This window comes from Lipotes vexillifer, unplaced genomic scaffold, assembly GCF_000442215.2.
Source record: "Lipotes vexillifer unplaced genomic scaffold, Lipotes_vexillifer_v1.1 scaffold76, whole genome shotgun sequence".
In the NCBI taxonomy this organism is placed as follows: domain Eukaryota; kingdom Metazoa; phylum Chordata; class Mammalia; order Artiodactyla; family Lipotidae; genus Lipotes; species Lipotes vexillifer.
The window spans coordinates 3589627-3614008 of record NW_006773751.1 but is presented as its reverse complement, the minus strand read 5'-3'; the positions used below and the strand labels follow the sequence as shown (position 1 = coordinate 3614008).

Sequence of the window (24382 nt, the reverse complement as noted above, 5' to 3'; positions counted from 1 at the left end):
GCAGGAATCAAAATGTCAGTCTCCGGAGTCACGATTTACTCCTTATTTTTTAAGATCTGGAAGATAACACAGAATACTCTTTTTAGGATGTGTTTTTTTTTTTCCTTGTCCATGTTGAGATTATCTAATGTTATCTGAGAAGATGGATTCCTATATGTCTGTCAGTTGAAGTGGAGATGGGAAGCAGTTGTGATAAAGGTATAATATGTATATATCTATAATCTGTGTGTGCGTGTTTATGTGCATATATATATGCATATATATGTATATCACTCTATAAAAATTTTTAATGTAACCTTAATATAGTGTATAGTAATTAAATTGGAGAATACCACATCATCTGCAAAATCTGAAGCTTGTTAGGTCAGTTTGAACAGATTTAGGATTCCAGAGTAAAATCTTAGTGAGGTCATATTGCCAGAACAAGGAGAAGCTGATCTATTTTTATACCAGCATAGGCATATATGTTATTTTATCCTAGCAGCAGCTTTTAGTCTTCTCAGGGACCTTTGGCTGCAGGCTAGTGAATCATCTTATCTGCACAGAACTGAACTTTGACCTTTGTGCAGACACCATCAAATCATGTTCACTAGGCAAAATTTGTTCACAAGAATATGAAAAAATTTCACTGGATTATATTAACTCCTATATTGCTGACATAGAGAAGTAGATTCATACACTGAGATGCAAATATTAAGTGAACTTAGAGATATTAAACATAGCTCAGAGGAAATTACTTTTTATATGTGCATAAAGATATAAGCTGTCACGCTAAAGCAGATTCTTAACAGTGACCAAGTCTCCCTAGTGTCTTGATAATATCTCTTTAGAGATAAAGAAACAAATTATGTAGAGATAGAATGTAATGTATCTTTAAAGCAGACTGATTTTTTGTGAGAAAAAAATCAATAATTTTACAGGTTAGCGAAAGATCCTAAATTTGGGTTTTTTATGATGTTCATTTTTTCTTTTCCAGAGGTGCCAGCAGAAAGGTCCCCCCGCAGACGGAGTATCTCAGGGACCAGTACATCAGAGAAACCCAACTCTATGGATACTGCAAATACCTCACCCTTCAAAGTACCAGTAAGTGTTTCTCTTCTCTAAAAGAATACTTTACTTTTCTCCTTTCTTTTTAGAGTTAGAGACAGTTGCTAAGAAATCAAAACATTTTGTTCCTCAAGAATTTCTTTATCAAGTTACTAACTAAAACCTATCACAATTCTATAAAGATGCTGGTAGGAATTTTTTTTTTTTAAAGGATGGCGTATAGTGTTTTTTGTGATGGAGCCTAAGCAGAGAATGATGAGACTCATAAAGTTGCAGAGCAGAAAATCAGAAAATTAGATTAGAAAATTAGACAGTTGTGAGTTCTAATCCTGAAACCTGGCCTATGCTTTGCTTAAGTCATCTTTTAGATGACTATATAAGTGCTTAAGAAATACCCTGGAAGAAATATTCCAGTTAAAAATACTGCTTAAACTGACTAGGCAGTACTGAGAATCCATATTAAATATGAAGGAATGCTGAGATGGAAAGTCTGTAAGTGATCAGGTCAGCTGACTACCAGTTGCAATTTGGACCTCTTTGATATAACTTGGAGTAACCTAGATTTTAATTCATCCATTTTCTTTGTTTATTGAATAAGAAATATACTTACTTTCTATTCATATCATTTTATTAAAATTAATTATTTTTAAACTTGAAAAGAATTACATCCGTGAAGTTGGTCATTATTATAGGTACACTGGGAATCAGTATAAAGTAGAAATAGCCTTTTCTACTGGGAAAAAAAGGATGTTTTTTCTTTTAATTCAGCCAAGTTAATACGTTGTATTCTTTATTCCAATACAATTTTTTAAAGTTAGGATGACCTTTTAAGTAGAACTGGTATTTTGAGATATAAAGCTGGCATCCACTTGTAAATTAAGCAAAGTGAATGTTTTATTTTACATTAATCCTGAGAAGCAAGATTTCCCCTTATTATATCTAGGTGCCTTGTAGAGTTTGTGAATATCTATTACTGTGACACCTTTCAAATTTTTACAAATCTCATTTTTAAAGACCACAAGCAAGTGTTAGATTAATATTCTAACCAAATTGTGACAGGAGTTTTAAAATACTGGATTTCATGCCTTTTACTAAATTTCTTTATTCTAATAGACATAACTATCTATTTAAAATTTGTTTTCATGAATGAAAAAAGCATCTTTTCTCTCCCTTCCCCTTCTTATTTTCCTGATGAAACCAATCAAATATAGTGAAACTATCTATATAAAGAGTTTGGTGAAAAGGTTTGAGTTAGAATTTGAATTTTTCCTACTGTCATGCTAGAATAGAATGGTGAATACTTTTGTTTTTTTTTTTCAACATCAGTAGCTGAAGAAGAATACTCCTCTGCAATGTGGTAACTTTGAAGAACTTCCTATATTGAATCTGAAGTTCATGACTGGCCTTTTAAAATTTGAATTAATTAGCAATAACAATTTTCATTTATATTTAAACAATAAATTGACAGCTAATTTAAGGTTTACCTTAATAATAAGACTAATTATTTTTGAGTAAAAGTAATAAACCAATAATGCATATACATGAAGACTAGCACTACTCACAGACCACTTACTCAGGGATCGAACCCAGGTCCCGGCAGTGAGAACGCTGAGTCCTACGTACTGGACCGCCAGGTAATTCCCTCATTTGTTATTCTTTTTACAATCTCGGCCATGTCATGGATTTAGAAATACTGAGGGAAAGAAGGGTCCCCTAACTATCAAATTGCAGTTACAAAGCCCATGCACTTAGCTCTCTAGTAGAATTTAGCCATTCATAAGCCTTCATCTAGACAATTGTATGGAAAAATAACCATGCAAACACACTGACTGCAATTTTTTTTAATGGCAAAAAAAAAAAAAATGTCAGTGAGTAGAGGAAGGAGGCAGAGAAAATGAAAAACAAGGAGTCATAAAAACAATCTGAATTCATTTAGGATAAAGGCAGATAGCCTTATACTTATTAATAGTCCTTAAGGGTACCATTGTATTACAAGATGGATGGTGCATAGTGTAGTAATTGACATTGATAATAATAGTCCTGAATCATCAAGGAAAAGTGAGATTATATTGTTTGTACCAGGCTTTTTTTTTAAACTGGAAACTGTGTAATATTGTGTGATATATATCCATTGAGAATATTTAAAATCTTAAAGATATGTGAAGCCCTTTATAAAAATTGCTATTCCGAAAAATCTAGTTTGTGAAGTTCCTCACTCCTTGATAATGCTGGATAAATAATTTATATTCTTTTAAGAGAAACCAAAATATGCTGGCTAAATGAGGCACTGCAGTACTTGGATGTCTGTGGAAGTACATTGTATTTTTTAAATCTCCATATGATACCAATAGCTAATGTGACTTACATCACTTAAATGTATTGCCAGAAGAAGTATGTCTAGTTTTCAGATCAACACAAAATATTTTTGTAATAAATATCACAAAAGACTTTCTGAATATGGGAAAGTAGTACAAAAAGGAACCTAACTGAGATACTTAACTTTTAGTTACTTATATAGTACCTCAAAGATCATTTTCATGTTAACTTTATGAATGGGCAGGGGTGAGATTTAAGCACAAGTACTTGTAGTTCTAAGACTCAGATGTCTTTGCTGTGGTGAACAGCAGGTTCACTACCCATCAGGAGGCCCCAAAAAGGAGCTAGTTGTGGACACTCCAAAAGGGCCTTATTCTTCCTAGATCTATTTTCAGGCTTCCTGAGGGCAGATGAAATAGATTTTTAACAAGTCTTGATGGAAATTCTTGACAATGACACACTTAATGAATGCTTACTTTGGGCAAAGTATTGGTGATTCACCAGTTGATATTGATGAGACTATTGATGCTTTCTTGGCACTCTACTTGGTACTGGGGAAACAGAAATGAACACAACAGAATTTCCATACAAGAGAACTTATAGTCTAGTATACAAGAGACAGAAAAATGACCAGATTCGTAAGGAGGTAGATGAGCATGGTGACACCGGTTTTTAACAATGCACTGTGTAAGCTAAGGCTTTGTCAAGGAGCCAGTATTTCAGCTGCGTTTCAAAGGCTGAATGAAAATAGTTGAGAGGGGAAGGAGAGTATTCCAGCCTGAGGGAATAGCATTTTGGAAAGACACACTTCATAAGGTGACTCACGCTTCAAGGAAATATGGGAAAGCATTTCCTGCTTTTCGAGGCAGGAATTGAAAAGCGTGTAGGCAAAAATGGCTAGAGAGAGAATGGAGAGGTAGGTTGGGGCAAGACTGTGAGTGGGTTTGTTTGTCAAGCTTAACTAAATTTTGCTGGCCACTGAAGCATTAAAGATTGGTTTAATTGAAATATATGTCTTGGCTTAAAAGCTAAACCAAGTTATATAAATACTGGGACATACTGGTAAATTACTTAACTCTAACCTAAGTTACTCTTCTTTCTATCACTATGTCAACTCAGGGTGATAGGTAAGGGGCTATCATTCAATAGAAGGCCAGTCCAGCACCCACCCCTGGCTATCAGCTGACACTGCTGGTAGTTCTAGAGTAGTGGTTAGCCTTTGAGAGATCCCCAGAAGCCAGTGGGTAAGAGTTGTTTGTATCCTGCTGACTGCTACTAGATAAGGCAGAAAGGATATATATCTTTGTATATCTTCCTTATTCCCCCAAATTTATATTTTCTAAACTTAAAATGGATAACTAGTAAGTAGTATATTCATGTATATTCCTTACTTAGTCTAATCCATCTTTATGCAGATAGACAGCAGAGTCAATAAGTTTAAAAATAAGAATGTAACGGGGCCTCCCTGGTGGCGCAGTAGTTGAGAGTCTGCCTGCCAATGCAGGGTACACGGGTTCGTGCCCCAGTCCGGGAGGATCCCACTTGCCGCAGAGCTGCTGGGTCCGTGAGCCATGGCCGCTGACCCTGCGCGTCCGGAGCCTGTGCTCCACAACGGGAGAGGCCACCACAGTGAGAGGCCCACGTACCGCAAAAAATAAAAAAATAAATAAGAATGTAAGAAATGAAAGAAGGAAGTCATATGGCCACTGAACCTATAGGTTAAGGTAAGGTCTCAGCTTTTGGGAATGTTTAAATGTATTTGTACTTATATCTAATCATAAGCATAAGAAAAGCAGAGATCTGCAGGGTAGTTATTCAGTTCTTCCTCCACTCTGATTCCATATCTCTTCACCTTAATTCCAATTGCAGTTATTTGTAGGTCTGTGTGCCTCATTAGACAATAAATATCTCTTCTACTTAACTTTTTTTTTTACTTAGAGTATATTTGCTTTACAATGTTGTGGTACTTTCTACTGTACAGCAAAATGAATCAGCTATACATATACATATATCCCCTCTTTTTTGGATTTCCTTCCCATTTAGGTCACTGAAGAGCATTGAGTAGAGTTATCTTTGTAGCTACCCCAATGTCTAATGACAGAGCCTTGCATATAGGAAACACTCAACAAGTAATTGTTGAGTGGATAAAGTATAAATGAGTTATCTAAGAACCTGAATCAAGTGACTATGTTTCACACTTACTCTCTTGGTATTACAGATGATGTCTAGTCAAGTGGATTACTAAACCATTTAATAACCACTAAGAGATCATTTGGAGTAAAGGAGTGCACCTGCGCAAAATAGTTACCTTTTTTTTTTCTCTTCAACAAACAGAGATCTTAATTTATATTTGGAATCCAGGGCTATGGTATTTTATGTATGTAGTATATACTCTTTCTACTTAGGTTGGGAAGTGAAACTAGGTAGGATTCTTTATTTAATGATTTATCTCTGTGGATATTTCTTTGAACCATTTAGGTGTCAGACATATATGTATAAGCTCGCAATGTTTTTGCAGATTTGAGTTTTGACTATTAGATTCTTCAAGAACAATTTTAGTCATTTGAATAGTTTTTTGCCTCTTTTTAAAGATCCTATTTTTCATTTTTTTCTTTAACATCCTGCTAGACTTTTTGCCTTTGTCATATTTGTGTTTTAAACACAAAATATCCATTGTATGTTTTATATATTGTTAAAACTATATATAAAACTATATTTTAAAATAAAATATCCATTGTATGTTTTATATATTGTTAAAGCTACATTTAAATGATGTTACAAGAGTGACTGGGAAGGAATGAGTAAACTAATGAAAAGTTATCCAGGTACTTAAATTTAATTCAGAAAGGGAATATGCTAACATCTTGTAATTGTATATATTTATTTCACATTGCCTGAGTTTTTGTGACAGGCTTCTTTCTTTAATATTCTACTTATAAAGTGACTATTGATATTTATGATTTTTGTATCACTTCTCCTTAGACGATGCCATCAATTTAGCTTTGGCTGAAAGAAAGCTGCTGTGTGCTGGGCCAGGTGCTTCGCTTAGTGTTTTCATTTCCATGACACAATGCTCTGAGTTGGCCTTCCCTGTGAATGTAACACAATGCAGTCGCAGCTGCTTCATTTATATTAGCCTTGAGCTTGGCTCTGAAAGAATTCAGGCACTAAAATACATGCCAAGACAACCAGAATGCAAAGTTGAACTAAAGCAGTAACCGACTATTCCTATTTAACCCTCCTTGTGTTGTTGTCACAGTGACTCCTGAGCATTCCCAATCAGACATACTAGGTACAAAAGACTGTCAAAAGATGGAACCTTTGCATAGTTTTTAGAAGAAAGTAAAGCTTTAGAGGAATAAATGTAGACTAAGTTAAATTCTGTAAAAAAAGAAAACAAAAGTAATGTTACATCCTTTCTTAAGTATTTAGATATCGGGCTCAGTTGGTATTAGCCATTGTTTTAAATAGAATCCTCAATAAGATCTTTGTTTTTCCAAGGTAAACAAAGAGACAGAAAGCTTCATGCCCACTTAATAAAGACCAGAAAGTGTTCATTGTCTAAACCAGTGGTTTTCAACTCTGGCTGTACACAAAAATCATCTAAGGAACTTCAAAAAATACTGCTGCCTGGGCTCCACCTCAGACCAGTTAAATCAAAATCTCTGGACTAGAGCCCAGTCTTCTGTATTTTTTAAAACCTTTCCAGATGATTCTGACATGCAACCAGGGTTGAGAACTATTTGTCTAAATGAGTGGTTAAAGTATTAGGAGCCCACTTAGTCAGTGTATTCCCTGTGGACATCAGTGCCTTCTTTTGTACCTTCAAGTCTGCCGTAAAAAACTAGCAAGTGATAGTTTTTCAGTGGCATGCTATCGCTCACAAACAAGTTGCTGTGTTGTATATTAGTTGCCCTTCTGAGTGTTTACCACAGTCAGTTCAGATGACCAGTCTAATTTTACAAAATACTTGCTTTATTGTGGCAGAGTGGCCTTTGACCAGCCTAAGAATCTGTTTTAGCAGTAAAATATTCAATTTGAATTCATAGCAACCGAGCTACAATCCTGTTTCACTTTTTATATTCTCATTGCTGTTGTATTCCAGGACACTTAAAGTTCTTTCCTCTGCTGCTTAAAGATTCTTTATTCATCTTTCTTCTCTTTCCTGACCATCTTCATGGAGTTAAAATAGTAGGATTACCCTTCAGTGATACCTTTTCAATAAAGAGAACATTTATATTCATGTATATATGAATACATATTCATATTATATGTCTATCAAAATATTACTACCAGAGGTAAAAATAATATAATAAACATAGGGATGTCTGAAAAGAAAAATTATAGTCTGAAGATATTAAATATTAACTGTACCTCTAAGTCATTTTGTAATCAGAACGGGTGTAATTTTAAAATCTTTTAACAATAAACACCCTAGAAAATGTAAAATTTGGAGAAAAGAAAAAAGGATTAAGGATAGATACAACCCCTTAAGGAGGATAGAAAGCAGATAGCAAATACCTGGAGGAAGAGAGCAGGAACGGCAGGGACTATTGTCAATATCCTAAACTTGAAAGAATCAAAGAATGATGGAAAACCTCCTCAATCTATGGTTATTCCTAGAAATAGGTTTGCAATAGTGCTAACTACTGGAGATTCCAACTTATCCTGCCCAGGAGAAGAGGACTGTTTGAGAGAGAGGACAGGATGAACTCAAATATAGTTCTTTCTTAAGGATAGTATATATAAGGCCATCTCCTCAAAGCCAAGATATTTTTCTTCTATTTTAATGGGGAAGTAGAGGCTTAACTACTTTCATATCACAACCAGAGATAAACGTTTTGAAGGGCTAATACTCACTTAGGGGAGCATATAGTTAGCCACTAAGCATAACTGATATCAGATGCTTTCTCCTTTCAAAGAAGTTAGGAAGTTAGAAATATACAAAGGAAACCTTGCCAACTTCTTGATTTGCTAGGGTTAGCTGTACAGAAAGGTATTTTTATAACTTCTTAGCTATACCTATAGTCACCAAGGTACAAACATTGCTGGTAAACAGTAATACCCCTGAGGTGCCTTCCTACCATCAGGCCATTTAATTTTATAATCAATGCCAGTACCACTCCACTGGATCTTTAAATGGTTTGTTTGTTTTATATTAAACATCTATGAATTTCAATTTATCATTTACTTATTTTTTAACTGAAAACTAGTTGATGTACAATATTACGTTCTTTTCAGGTGTACTGCATAGTGATTTGACATTTGCATACAATGAAATGGTCCCCTTGATAAGTCTACTAATGATCTGTCCCCATACAAAGTTATTACAATATTATTCACCATTCCTTATGCTATATATTACATCCCTATGGCTTATTTATTTTATAACTGGAGGTTTGTACCTCTTAATCCCCTTCCTATTTCACTCTCTCTTCTCTGGCAACCACCATCTGTTCTCTGTATCTATGAGTCTGTTTTTCATTTTGTTTTATTTGTTTGTTTTGTTTTTACATTCCACATAGCAGTGAGATCATACTGTATTTGTCATTCTCTGTCTGACTTTATTTCACGTAGCAAAATACCCTCTAGATCCGTCCATGTTGTCACAAATGGCAAGATTTTATTTTATTTTTTTAATGGCCAACAGTCTAGTGTGTGCGTGTGTTACACACAAACATACATATACATACACATACATACTACATCTTCTTCATCTATTTATCTATCAATAGATACTTAGGTTGTTTCCATATCTTGACTATTGTAAATAATGCTGCAGTGAACATTGCTGTGCATATCTTTTCAAATTAATGTTTTTGTTTCCTTCAGGTAAATACCCGGAGGTGGAATTGGTGGCTGTTATAGTAGTTCTACTTTTAATCTTTTGAGGAACCTCCATAATGTTTTCCATAGTGGTTGTACCAATTTGCATTCCCACCAACAGTGTATAAAGGTTCCCATATCTCTACTTCTTTGTCACCGCTTCTTATTTGTTGTCTTTTTGATGATAGCCATTCTGACAGGTGTGAGTTGTTATCTCATTGTGGTCTGGATTTGTGTTTCCCTGATGATTAGTGATCTTGAGCATCTTTTCACGTGTCTGCTGGCCATCTGTATGTCTTCTTTGGAAAAAATATCTCTTCAGGTCCTCCACCCATTTATTAATCAGCTTGTTTGTTTTTTTGATGTTGAGTTGTATAACTTCTTTGTATATTTTGGATATTAACCCCTTATTGGATATATTGTTTGCAAATATTTTATTCTATTCAGTAGACTTGTCTTTTTGTTGATGTGCAAAAACTTTTAAGTTTGTTGTAGTCCCATTTGTTTATTTTTGCTTTTGTTTCCCTTGCCTGAGGAGACAGCTCCAAAAAAATATTGCTAAGACTGATGTCAAAGAGCATACTGCCTATATTTTCTTCTAGGAGTTTTATGGCTTCAGATCTTACATCTGGGTCTTTAATCCATCTTAATTTTATTTTTGTATATGGTGTGAGAACATAATCCAGTTTGATTCTCTTGCATATAACTCTTCAGTTTTCCTATTTATTGAAAAGACTGTCTTTTCCTTATTGTATATTCTTGCCTCCTTTGTCATAGGTTAATTGACCACATAAGCATGGGTTTATTTCTGGGCTCTATATTCTGTTCCATTGATCTGTGTGTCTGTTTTTATACCAGTACCATACTGTTTTGATTACTGTAGTTTTGTAGTATAGTCTGAAGTCAGGGAGTATGATTCCTCCAGCTCTGTTCTTCTTTCTCAAGATTACTTTGGCTATTCAGGGTTTTTTATGTTTCCATGCAAATTTTAAAGTTATTTGTTCTAGTTCTGTGAAAAATATCCTTAGTATTTTGATAGGTATTGCATTGAATCTGTAGATTGCCTTGGGTAGTATGGTCATTTTAACAACATTAATTCTTCCCATCCATGAACATGGTATATCTTTCCATCTTTTTTTTTTTTTTTTTTTTTTTTGTCTTAAATTTCTTTTATCAATGTCTTATAGTTTTCCAAGTACAGGTCGTTTACCTCCTTAGGTAAGTTTATTCTTTTTGATGCAATTGTAAATGGGATTGTTTCCTTAATTTCTCTTTCTGACAGTTTGTTGATAGTGTATAGAAATGCAACAGATTTCTGTATATTAATTTTGTATCCTGCAACTTGACTGAATTCATTGATGACCTCTAGTAGTTTTCTGGTGGTGTCTTTAGGATTTTCTATGTATAGTATCGTGTCATCTGCAAACAGTGACAGTTTTACTTCTTCCTTTCTAGTTTGGATTCCTTTTTAATTTCTTTTTCTTGTATGATTGCTGTGGCTAGGACGTCCAATGCTATGTTGAATTAAAGTGGCGAGAGTGGGCATCCTTGTCTTGTTCCTGATCTTAGAAGAAATAATTTCAGCTTTTCACTGTTGAGTATGATGTAAGCTGTGGGCCTATCATATATAACCTTTATTATGTTGAGGTATGTGTTCCCACTATGCCCACTTCCTGGAGAATTTTTATCATAAATGGATGTTGAAATTTGTCAAAAGCTTATTTTGCATCTATTGAGATAATCATGTGATTTTTATTCTTCAGTTTGTTAATGTGGTGTATCACATTGATTGATTTGCAAATACTGAAAAATTCTTGTGTCCCTGGGATAAATCCACCTTGATCATGGTATGCGATTTTTTTTAAATGTATTGTTGGATTTGGTTTACTAATATTTTATTGAGGATTTTTGAATCTGTGTTATCAGCGATCTTGGCCTGTATTTTTTTTTTTTTTTTTTTTTTTTTTTTTTTTTTTTTTTTTTTTGATATCTTTGTCTTGTTTTGGTATCAGGGTGGTGCTGGCCTCATAGATTGAGTTTGGAAGCATTCCTTTCTCTTCAACTTTTTGGAGTAGTTTGAGAAGGATAGGTGTTAATTCTTCTTTAAATATTTAGTAAAATTCACCTGTGAAGCCATTTAATCCTGGACTTTTGTTTATTGGGAGTTTTTTAAATTACTGATTCAGGGAATTCCCTGTTGGTCCAGTTGTTAGAACTCGGCACTTTCACTGCCATGGGCCCAGGTTCAGTTTCTGGTTGCGGAACTAATATCCCACAAGCCACACAGTGTGGCCAAAAATAAATAATTTAATAAATTAATCAATTAATCAATAACTGGTAATAGGTCTGTTAATATTTTCTATTTCTTCCTGATTCAGTCTTGGTAGATTATACATTTCTAGGAATTTGTTCATTTCTTCTAGGTTGTCCACTTTATTGGCATATAGATGCTCCTCTTAGTCTCTTATGATCCTTTGTCTTTCTGTGCTGTCAGTTGTAACTTCTCATTTTTCACTTCTGATGTTATTGATTTGAGCCCTATCTCTTTTTTTCTTGCAGAGTTAAAAGTTTGTCAATTTTTTTTTATCTTTTCAAAGAACCAGCTCTTAGTTTCACTGATCTTTTTTATTGTCTTTTTAGTCTCTATTTTATTTATTTCCACTCTGATCTTTATTATTTCTTTACTTCTCCTAACTTTCAGTTTTGTTTGTCCTTCTTTTTCAAGTTCCTTTAGGTGTAGGGTTAGACTGTCTATTTGAGATTTTTCTTGTTTTGTGAGGTAGACTTGTATCACTATAAAATTCCCTCTTAGAACTACTTTTACTGTGTCCCTTAGATTTTAGATCACTGTGTTTTCATTTATCATTTTTATCCGGGTATTTTTTAATTTCCTCTAATTTCTTCGGTGACCTGTTGGTTGTTTACTAGCATGCTGTTTTTGAAGTTTTTTCCCCTAGTGTTTGATTTCTAGTCTCATACTGCAGAAAAGATATTTGATGTGATTTTAATCTTCTTAAATTTATTGAGAATTGTTCTGTGACCTAGCATGTAATCTATCCTGGGGAATGTTCCATGTGCACCTGAAAAGAATGTGCATTCTGCTGTTTTTGGATGAAATGTTCTCATTATATACCTATTAATCCATCTCATCTAATGTTTCATTTAAGGCCAGTGTTTCCTTACTGATTTTCTGTCTGGATAATTTGTCCACTGATGTAAGTGGGGTATTAAGGTCACTTACTATTACTGCCTTGCTGTCAGTTTCTCCCGTTATGTTTGTTAATATTTGCTTTATGTATGTAGGTGCTCCTATGTGGGTACACATGTATTTACAATTGTTATATCTTCGTGTTAGATTGATCCCTTTATCATTATGTAATGTCCTTCTTTATCTCTTGCTACAATCTTTCTTTTAAAGTCTATTTTGACTGATATAAGTATTGCTACCCCAGCTTTCTTTTCTTTTCCATTTGTACGGAATATTCTTTTAGCTTTCGTTAGTGCTGAGATCTTCGTATTAGAGGGATGCTTTTATGACTTTTTATAGCAATGTAATTAATGATCCACAAATCAGGAAATATAAAGTGATATTATTTTGACAGCCTTCTAAACAGTCTTCTGTTAGTATTCTCCTAATGCCTAGTTCCAGTGTCCCATAGTAATTTAAATTTAGCTTGCTCCAAACTGTACCCACTTATGTTTTTCCCCAAAACTGTTTTCCCTCTGAATTTCTAACTTTGTAGTACTACAAATTTCTTCACTTCCCAGAGCCAAAAACCTAAGAGTCAGGCCTGGCTTCATGAGTATGAGACCAGTGCAATGCACAGGGCCTGCACTCAGGAAGGTCCTCTGCATGGAGGTTAATGCTCAGTGGTTGCCATCTCAAAATTCTTAATGATTCATTTTTGGATTTGTGATTTGTGTTTTGTAAGTGAAGTCCAATGGGATAATGGAGCACGTGCAGGGACTTGGAACCAAGGCACGGTACCACCTCCCACTGCCTCTCTGGGCTGGATTCTACATTTCCCACTTTCCCACCAGCCTCCCTTCCTCTCTCTGCCTCACCCAGCCACAGCTATCACTCTCTGACCCTAACGGGGCCTGTGCACAAGCATAAGTAAGGTAGGGATTAGGCTGTGCACTCTTGGCAGGGCTGTCCTTGCCCTTCCTGTCATCTTCACTGGTGTCTGACAGGTGGCCAGAGACCACAGCCCAATTGAGGCAAGCCTCTGTTCATCCCCAATTCCAGGTACCTAGTGAGCTGGAGTGGCAGCCATGGGGAGGGAAGAAACCTGGCTCAACTTCCCTGCCCTGGGCCAGGGCATGGCACATGAGTTTGGTGTATGGGGAGGGGCAACCTAACAGCCAGTGGGTCACCCACATAGTGAGTTGTGGGCTAGGGCCCCAGGCATCTGTGAAGATCTGCACTTCTTGCCTTGGTGCCCAAGGGAACATGACATTAAATAGCAAATGAAAAATACCATAGCAGATGGAGAGAGAGACCGTTGGGAAACATTTTCTATTTTAGTACTTAATGGCACTGTTTTCCTGCGTTTTGAACAAGGGCCCTAATATTTTGTACTGAGCCCCTCAAAATATGTAGTTGGTCCCACCTAATACAGTGGGGATTTTAACTCATCTCCTGGCCTCCGATTCCTCCTTCACCCACTTTAGCTTTCACACTGCTTCCAGAGTGGTCTCCTTAAAATTTAAATCTGATCATTACTTGACTCTCCCTTGGTTAAAGTCCTTTAGTAGCCCTGTAAGTTCCCACACCCATGGGCGTGAACAAATTTTGTACATTTTTTTGGCTTTTGCACAGTGGGTTCTTTCCACTCTCCTCCCTCTCTCCATTCTTCCTTCCCCTCATTTGAATGTCTGCAGACAGACAGAAATCAGTTACATGCTGAAACCTTTTGCATTTAACTTGTGTTTTACTGTGTGATCAAAACCAAAGTTAATTTGGCACAGAGAGCCTTTCATTATCTAGTTTTCTGCTGCCCTTCCAGTCTCATTTCTTTATACCCAGTACCCCCTTCCCTACCTCCAGTTCTTTAAGCCTCCAAACTTAAAGAGTGCTCCATGTTAGTGCTCCATCTTTATCAAACTTAAGTTCCTCAAACAAGTTTTCTCAGGTTTGTTTGCACATTTCTGCCTAGTAAGGCCACCTTCTGTATTTTCTAAAAGTATTCTCATCCTTCAGAACTCAGCTCTAGTGTCTCCCTGCCTCTTGTAGGCAATCTTAGCCTTGACCTCTGTCCTTCCTTCGGAATGTGCATTTACCCATTATAATACTGATACCAGTGTATTGTAGGGCCATTATGTATATAGTCACCTTCCGTGGTCTATGATATTCTAGTCAGTAGTCTCCAGAATGGGGTGTACATACCTCAGAGGGTACACAGAACAATTCATTTGGGTTGCAGAAAGAAAATAATAAATGTTTGATTTTTTAAATTTCACTATTTAAAATTTTTATGTTCTTGATTGTTTTATAGTCATACATCAGAACATTCTTATATTTTATAAGTAAACAGTTTTAGGAATGCACACCAGCAATATTTTACTCATTTCATACATAGTCCAGACAATTTAAAACCTACTCTTCTATGAGGGTTCCTTTTTCTCCACACCCTCTCTAGCATTTATTATTTGTAGACTTTTTTTTTTTTTTTTTTTGCAATACGTGGGCCTCTCACTGTTGTGGCCTCTCCCGTTGCAGAGCACAGGCTCCGGATGTGCAGGCTCAGCAGCCATGGCTCACGGGCCCAGCCCCTCCGTGGCATGTGGGATCTTCCCGGATCAGGGCACGAACCTGTGTCCCCTGTGTCGGCAGGTGGACTCTCAACCACTACACCACCAGGGAAGCCCTATTTGTAGACTTTTTGATGACGGCCATTCTGACTGGTGTGAGGTGATACCTCATTATAGTTTTGATTTGTATTTCTCTAATAATTAGCAATGTTAAGCATATTTTCATGTGCCTTTTGGCCATCTGTATGTCTTCTTTGGAGAAATGTCTATTTAGACTTCTTCCCATTTTTTGATTGGGTTGTTTGGTTTTTGATATTGAGCTGTATGAGCCGTTTTTATATTTTGAGATTAATCCCTTATTGGTCGCATCATTTGCAAATATTTTCTCCCATTCTGAGGGTTGTCTTTTCGTTCTGTTGTTTCCTTTGCTGTGCAAAAGCTTTTAAGTTTAATTAGGTGCCATTTGTTCATTTTTGGTTTTATTTCCATTACTCTAGGAGACGAATCCAAAAAGATATTGCTGCGATTTATGTCAAAAAGTGTTCTGCCTGTGTTTTCTTCCAGGAGTTTTATTGTATCTGGTCTTACATTTATGTCTTTAATCCATTTTGAGTTTATTTTGTGTGTGGTGTTTGAGAATGTTCTAATTTCATTCTTTTACTTATAGCTCTTCAGTTTTCCCAGCACCACTTATTGAAAAGACTATCTTTTCTCCGTTGTATATTCTTACCTCCTTTGTCTTAGATTAATTGACTACAGGTGCATGTGTTTATTTCTGGGCTTTCTGTCCTGTTCCATTATCTCTGTTTCTGTTTTTGTGCCAGTACCATGCTGTTTTGATTACTGTAGTTTTGGTAATGTAAATTAGTACAGCTACTATGGAGAACAGTATGGAGGTTCCTAAAAAACTGAAAATAGAGCTATCATCTGATCCTTCCATCCCACTCCTGGGCATATATCCAGAGAAAACCATAATTCAAAAAGACACATGCACCCCAGTGTTCACTGCAGCACTATTTACAATAGCCAAGACATGGAAGCAACCTAAATGTCCATCAACAGATGAATACATAAGGAAGATGTGGTATATTTATACAATGGAATATTGCTGTCGTAAAAAAGAATGAAATAATGCCATTTGCAGCAACATGGATGGACCTAGAGATTATCATACTAAGTGAAGTAAGACAGAGAAAGACATATCATATGATATCGCTTATATGTGGAATCTAAAAAAATGATACAGATGAACTTATATACAAAATAGAAATAGACCCACAGACATAGAAAACAAACTTATGGTTGACAAAGGGGAAAGGGGAGAAGGGGGATAAAATAGGAGTTTGGGATTAACATACACACTACTACATGTAAAATAGGTAACCAACAAGGATTTACTGTATAGCACTGGGAACTGTACTCAATATTTTGTAATAACCTATAAGGGGAAAGAATCTGAAAAAAAAATAGATACATATGTATCTATAACTAAATCACTTTGCTGAAACTAACACAACATTGTAAATCAACTATACTTCAATAAAAATAAAACTTTTAAAAAATGACAATATTTTTTAAAAACCACTCTTTTAGAAAATCAAGACTGTATTTTATTCATCTTATAACTCCAGCAATGACCTTTTCTTTTTCTTAATCGGTTTGTGAAAACTCAATAAATAGGTGACATTCATGATTGCCCAGCGTATGCACATTGTAAAGACATTAACCTTTTATGCCATAGCATCTTCATCATTAGGTGATGGTTTTAAATTAATCAACATTGTATACTGGATTTTTTTAAAAAGATTCTACATTCATCTGTTAAGTAAAATAGAATTAAGGGTGGAATACAGTGAGTAGAAAGAAATAATTTTCTTTCACTGAAAGCCCTATTAGATTAATGGTAGAAAGAATGACTCATGGGGACTATCTTAGTTTGCTTCTCACTCAAAGAATAATTGGAGGTGTAGTAATGTGGTCTTCTCTCAGCCTTTTAAAAGTTAAATGAAAAAAAAAGATACTACATCTGGCAGAAGTGAAGGTCAAAACCTGATGATCTGTCCTTGGCTACGTGGGCTCATATCTTATGCAGTCAGTGAGACCATCACTGTCACTCAGGAGAACTTCTCCATTAAAATCAGCTACCTGCAGTTGAAAAAGGCTTTGCACTCTTCTACCCATGTATGTGATCTAGGGCCAGTGTCAGCTGCATTTTTAATTATGCCAGAGTATCAGTACAAGGACTTCATATTATTAGCATTTAAGAATTTGGACATAGAACAGGGAAAAGAGTGGTAAGAACCTTTTTTTTAAATGTATGTTCAGCTAGCATCTCCCTTGTGTGACCAAGAGCAAATTGACCTCTTCTATGGCCTATGGTGCCTTTTTTATGATAATGAAATACCACGCAAATATTTTAAGATCTTTCAGCTTTGCAGATTAAAAGGTATCATGTACTAAGAACCAATTTGTTAATATTTTGGGTCCTAAATTCATAATGGAAAAAAATCTTTGCAGCATTAGAAAAGAGTACAGTTAGGAAATAGCCTCTAGAACTTATATAAATATGCCTAGTACAATCTTTTCCATTGTGCATTTCTCCCTGCCTTCCCCCACTTTATTCTATACTTTAAAAATAAATAAATAAAAGCCTACCCTGATAGGCATTAGTAAAGAGTAATTACGTTGTTTTACTTGTACCTTTTGCTCACCACCATTTCCATAATATGGGTTTTAGGCGCATTTTGTTTCACCAGAGGCAGGAAGAATTTTATTTTTTTAAACAACTAATAGGCTCCAAAGCTCCCCTTCGTCTCTGATACTGTTATTCTTAGAGTCCTAGAAATGAGAGCTAGAAAATTTCAATTAAATTCATCTAGTTCATCTCCCCTGACAATGAAAAAACATCTTTCACATTATATGATACTTTTTCAGGCTTCCATGATAACCTCTGGGAGACTATCCAATAGACTAATAGACCTCACTTAGGGGGAGTGTTATCTTTCTTAGTTTTGACCCTTCATTTCTCATTATTTTATCCCTTAAAGCCATCTTCCTTAATAGTCATACTCTGTGAACTTGAGTAAGATCAGCAGTCTCTTCTAGTCATAAGAAAATCAACATATACCTCATTAGCAGGAACTAAGGTGGTCTACAGAAGTGCGTATTTCAGCTAGTAAATTTTTCCTCTTTAAACACCAGATTCGGTTTTATTTTAATAATGTTGAGGGGTTTTTTCCTTCAGATGTATTAGATATTTTCCCTACTTTCTTGAGTGAATTGGAATTTTCTTAATAATTCAGGTTAATCATTATTAACATTTAGCAAATATATATTAAGTAGCCCATTGTGTGCTAAGCATTGAAGAAATACAAAGATGAGCTCAGTAATGTTTGCCTTTAGGAGTTAAGAGTCAGTAAGGGATATAAAATAGCAATAGAACTAATTATTGGTCAAGCAGAAAAAAACAGTAGTATAAACAAAACATCTTATGTAATCAGAAGTGAGAGACTAACTCCTATTAGAGAAATCAAGAATGGTTTTCAAAACCATTGGTATTCAAACTAAATAGTATTTGGTATTCAAAATAAATAGTGTAGGGACAACTGAGTGGCCATTTGGAAAAAAAGATAAAATTAGATGTAAGGTGTATCTGCTACCTTACACAAGCGTAAACTCCAAATGGTTTAGGGATCTAAGTGTAATAAATGAATAAATAAGTAAATAAACGATACAACTACTAGAAGAAAACAGAGGAATGCCTCTTTAACCTTAAAAAATATTCTTCTGTAATGAATGGTTACTGAAAAGCCAGAGACAAAAAAAAATTTTTTTTAAGTGCATGGCAAAAAACATCATAACAAAGTTAAAAAACAAGGACTTCCCTGGTGGCACAGTGGTTGAGACTCTGCCAATGCAGGGGACACAGGTTCAAGCCCTGGTCTGGGAAGATCCCACATGCCAAGGAGCAACTAAGCCAGTGCGCCACAACTACTGAGCCTGTGCTCTAGAGCCCACGTGCCACAACTACTGAAGCCTGCGCAGCTAGTCTGAGCTCTGCAACAAGAGAAGCCACCACAGTGAGAAGCCCACGCACTGCAACGAAGAGTAGCCCCCGCTTGCCACAACTAGAGAAAGCCTGTGTGCAGCAATGAAGACCCAATGCAGCCATAAGTAAATAAAATTTTTTTTAAAGTTGAAAAACAACCCCGAAACGAAGAGTAGCCCCCGCTTGCCACAACTAGAGAAAGCCCATGCGCAGCAATGAAGACACAACAACGAAGACCCAATGCAGCCATAAATAAATTAATTAATTAATTAATTATTTTTAAAAAGTTAGAAAACGACCGACTGACTGGGAGAAAATATTCATAACATATAAAGCGTTATTTAAAAATGAAGGACAGGGCTTCCCTGGTGGCACAGTGGTTAAGAATCTGCCTGCCAGTGCAGGGGACATGGGTTCCAGCCCTGACCTGGGAAGATCCCACATGCCGCAAAGCAACTAAGCCTGTGCACCACAACTACTGAGCCTGTACTTTAGAGCTCGCGAGCCACAACTACTGAGCCCACGTGTCACAACTACTGAAGCCCACGCCCCTAGAGCCCATGCTCCGCAATAAGAGAAGCCACTGCAATGAGAAGTCTGCGCACTGCAATGAAGAGTAGCCCCCGCTTGCTGCAACCAGAGAAAGCCCACGCACAGCAACAAAGGCCCAAAGCAGCCAAAAATAAAAATAAATAAATTTTAAAAAATAAAAATAAATAAAAATGAAAGACAAATGACCAAAAACCCAATAGAAAAATTGAAAAAAAGATATGAGTAGGTAATGCTCAAAAACTATAAAAATTGTTCTGAACGTATAAAAACAATGTTCATACTCACTTATAATCAGAGAAATGCAAATTAAAACAACATAGAGATACTACCTCACCTTTTTGGCTAGCAAAAACTATAGACTATGTAAGTTGGCAAGGTTATGGGAAACAGACACTCTCATACATTGTTGATGGAAATGCAAACTGGTACAGCCTTTCTAGAGGGGATTTTGGCAAAGCTATGCATGCATTTACCTTTCCACCCAGCAATCCCACTTTTAGCTGTCTACCTTCAAAATACAACCTCCATCAGTATGAAAATACATACATACAAGGTATTCCTTGCAGCATTGTTTTTAATTGCAAAATACTGGAAACAACCTAAATGCCCACTCATAAGAAATTAACTACATCAACTACGTATGCAAGGTAGAGTAATGGCCTACCTTGATAAGAGGCCAGACAAGGAATTCAGGCAGTGGTTTATGGGGGCCCCTTCTGCAGCAGGAGGGAGCGAAAACAAACAACAGGTTCCCTTGCTCGCTCCCTAGGGGGAGGCGAGCTGATTCCTTATATGGGATGAGGGTAGGAGTGGGTACAGGGGTGGGGTCAGGCTGGAGGGGTGGCTTAGGTGGTCTGCCCACTCCTTTGGTGGTGCTGTGTGCAGGGCGCTTTTGCTCCCAGCTCCTCAGAAGTGGCATTTGGGTTTTTGGTCTTTTTGTATCTTGTTCATAATTTTCCCCAACTGTGCATGTACACAATTATTTTTACTTCCTTTGTATTTTGTTGCTGGAGGAGACGTTTGTCCAGGTGCAAGCACTACAGCAAAGGGTCCCAGGTCCCAGGTCCCAGCCTGTATCAAGTGTGGTACCTATGTTCATTCCTAGTTTTCATAATTATACTATGGTTACATACGTTGTTAATGTTAGACAAAGCTGGGCAAAGGAAAACTCTCTGTACTATTTTTCCAAATATAAAGGAAAAAATATCAGAGATTCCTTCCCTTCTCAAGATCCCTCCCCCACTCACCTCATTAACATCTTAATGTTAGTTGCCATTTCTTTCCTGCTATTCCTTTGTGAATTTCCAACTAGGCTTTTAACTCATGTTAAAAGTACAGACTTGTTCACAAAAATTTTTAGCAGATTTATTCTTAATAGATACAAACTGGAAACACCCCAAAAGTCCCTCAGTTGGGAATGGATAAACCAATTTTGGTACATCCATACAGTGGAATAAAAAGGAACCAACTACTGATACATGCACCAACATGGATAAATTTCAAAAACAGTATGCTAAGTGAAAGAAGACTCCCTACTGCATAATTCCATTTACATGGAATAAGAGTAGTTGTTTCTAGGGGCTGAGGGAGGAGGAAGAGATTGACTGTAAAGGGGCACGAGTAAATTTTTTTTCATTTATTTATTTATTTATGGCTGCATTGGGTCTTTGTTGCTGTGCACAGGCTTTCTCGAGTTGCGGTGAGCAGGGGCTACTCTTTGTTGTGGTGCGCAGGCTCTTCATTGAGTTGGCTTCTCTTGTTGCAGAGCACAGGCTCTAGGCGCGTGGGCTTCAGTATTTGTGGTGCGCGGGCTTCAGTAGTTGTGGCACACAGGCTCAGTAGTTGTGGCTCATGGACTCTAGAGCGCAGGCTCAGTAGTTGTGGTGCACGGGCTTAGTTGCTCCGCAGCATGTGGGATCTTCCCAGACCAGGGCTCAAACCCATGTCCCCTGCATTGGCAGGTGGTTTCTTAACCACTGCTCCACCAGGGAAGCCCAACGAATAAATTTTTTGAGTGATAGAAATGTTCTATATCTCAATTGCGGTAGTATACGTTTGTCAAAACTCATCAAGCTATACACCTAAAATAGGAAAGGAAAAATAGTGAATTCTTCCTTTTATAAAGTATACTTCAATGAACCTAATTTTTTAATAGAAAAGATATATTTGAAACATAAATATATAAAAGTTGAAAATAAAAAGTTGAAAAAATTTTAACAAGAAAATAATCAAGGGAAATCTGGCATAACAGTGTTCTATCAAGTGAAAATGAATCTTTAAGACAAAGAATATCATTAGGGATAGAAGAGGTGTGCTTAATATCGTCTGTTTGGTCCCCTAGTAAATCAGCATATCAGTAAGTTATATTATGATGTTATATATAACAAGTGTAACATGTTATATAATATACATATTTTACTTTTATATTTTAATATAACATAAATATGCTAGCATTGTTTAGATCTGATTAACGGGTGTATGTTTACTGTATTAACTTATGTGCTTTTGTATGTTTAAGAGTTTCATAATAAAAGTTCCACTTCATTTAACAAAAAAATCATTGGATGTTTCTAAAAATGGAGATCACTGCTTCATATCAAAGAGTCTGATTCATCAGCTCTGGGCTAGAAAAACAATTGTAATTTATGATAGAACCTTTTCTTTTTCCCTGTGATGCTTAAATTTGCAAACAAACATAAAACAAAAAACCCAAAATCAAAAAGCCCCACTAGAGGAGAAATTACTCACATTGAAACTGCTTGTTAAGTATAAAGCACTTTGTAACTGTTTGTTACAAACAGTTTTTCTTTTTCCCTGTGATGCTTAAAGTTGCAAACAGACATAAAAACAAAAAACCCAAAATCAAAAAGCCCCACTAGAGGAGAAATTACTCACATTGAAACTGCTTGTTAAGTATAAAGCACTTTGTAACTGTTTGTGGTTTTGTTATTATTCTTGTTAGCTAGAGTTTCCCCTTCTGTTTAGACTTCCAATAACTGGAAGATAAACTAAGTAAAATATGATAACTGAAAAGTAGAGTTTGACATTTTCAGTTACCCTTCCTTTTCCTTTTTCCTTGTTTTCTACAATTAGATTTTAGTCAGCATTTATCAAACATCTATAAGTTCCTAAGTTATATTAAGAAAACAAGGGAGGGAATAATTTATATATATGGCACAGCCCTTCTTCTCAGGTAATTACAATCCATAATAATATGAACTGCTAAAATATGCAAAATACACAGGTTAAGTTAGTAATTAAACTATAACTTAAAAAGCAAGAATAAAAACAATTCTCACCTGGGTTCTTTCTAGTTGACAAGGTGGCATTTTCTTAGTGTGAGTCATATGACATTTTAAGGAACTGCTATTAAAATTACTTAATCACCTAAAATTGTTTAATCCCTTGTGTGGTCACTGATATGGAAAAGTCTCAAACAGGATTAAAGCAGGGTTCTTTTGCACATCACTGTGTTTTTGTGTGAAAGGTGATGATATGTTTCTCTGCCTCTTCTCCATGTCTTAAGGGAACAGCAGCAGCACTAGGATGCTGGCAAGTCAGTGTCTCTGATTACCACCACTGAGGCTTCTGAGAGCAGTTGCATAGCAGCAGTTTTATTTCAGTTACCCATCATGCCCTGATAGCCAAGTTCAGCCTTCAGGGGTTACTCCAATTTACAGGTGGTGAACAACTTTTATTGTTATCTTAATATTTACCAAGCTCTAGAGAAAGACACCATTCGGCTTTTTCTCTTTCACTGGCAGTTGCTAATTTTAAGCCTTATTTTGACCAAAAATAGTGAGTACCAACTACTTAAAGTAAGTCATTTTAGTTGTATCAATTGCTATGACGATATAGTTGTTTAAAATGATACGCTTTTTATTATTTTTAAGAATTGTAGATGGTAGCAACAGCAATCCAAAGAATTGTATGAAGTAGGATTTGTTTGGAGGGTTTTGTGTTCTTTCAGATTAGGTTGGTATCAGAAGGGTGAAATCAAGTTTATTTGTGGTCTTCTCCTTTGTTTCCATTTATGATACAGGATTTTTAGGGTACATTTATAGGAGTATCATTTACCCTTCAAATTAACATAAGATATAGATATCATAACTTTTTGTGAAAGAGTGAGAAACATTTTCCTAATTGGCATCCATCTATTTTTAAATTTTATATTTGGGTTTTTCTTCTCAGTGACCACAGAATCAGTTACATATAAAAGTAATTTCAAAAGGATTTCAATTTTACTCTAGTTTAATTATAGAGATAGGAGCCTTAGGAGCAAATTTTTCTAAGTCACATGTCACATGAGTGGGTTTTTTGGTTTGTTTTCCTTTTTTCTCTCATATTTTTGAAATGTTATACTGCATTTTTGCCTCTTTGTGGTATATAATCCTATAATAAGATGTGTGTAGAAATTAAGTATAGTACACATGGGGGAAATGCATTATATTATAGTGCCTAGAGTATTTGAAGAGAAATTAGAATGTGGAGAATTAGTACAGTATGATGGTTAAAAAGCAAGCGTTCCAGAGTCAGACTGCCTGAACTTGAAGTTTTACTTTGCGACTTAGCAGCTGTGTGACTTGGGAAAAGTCAGTTAGCTTCTCTGTATCTCTGCTATTGATATATAGTTGATGAAGAAAATGAGCTCTTCATATATTGTGCATTCTTGCTCAAAATTACATTAAATTTTCATAGGTAAAAGTATTTCTCTCAGAAAAGCAAATGCTTATTTATTTATGACTGCTTGGAATGGTTTTGTCTCTCACTGTTATTTCCTTAGAAGTCAGAGTGAAAGGTGAGGTCCTTACAGTGGCCTACAGGATCTGCACACTGTAC

At 35.9% G+C, this 24382-nt stretch overlaps 1 protein-coding gene across 1 annotated transcript in view; it reads left to right on the top strand.

Annotated features, from left to right (window-relative positions):
* The window catches only part of RASAL2 (RAS protein activator like 2), a 396824-nt gene that overhangs the window by 307824 nt on the left and 64618 nt on the right, over positions 1-24382 (top strand). Inside the window, exon 4 of the mRNA XM_007448530.1 lies at positions 977-1083. Coding sequence (XP_007448592.1) covers positions 977-1083 — 107 coding nt within the window. The remainder of the gene's footprint in view (positions 1-976; positions 1084-24382) is intronic.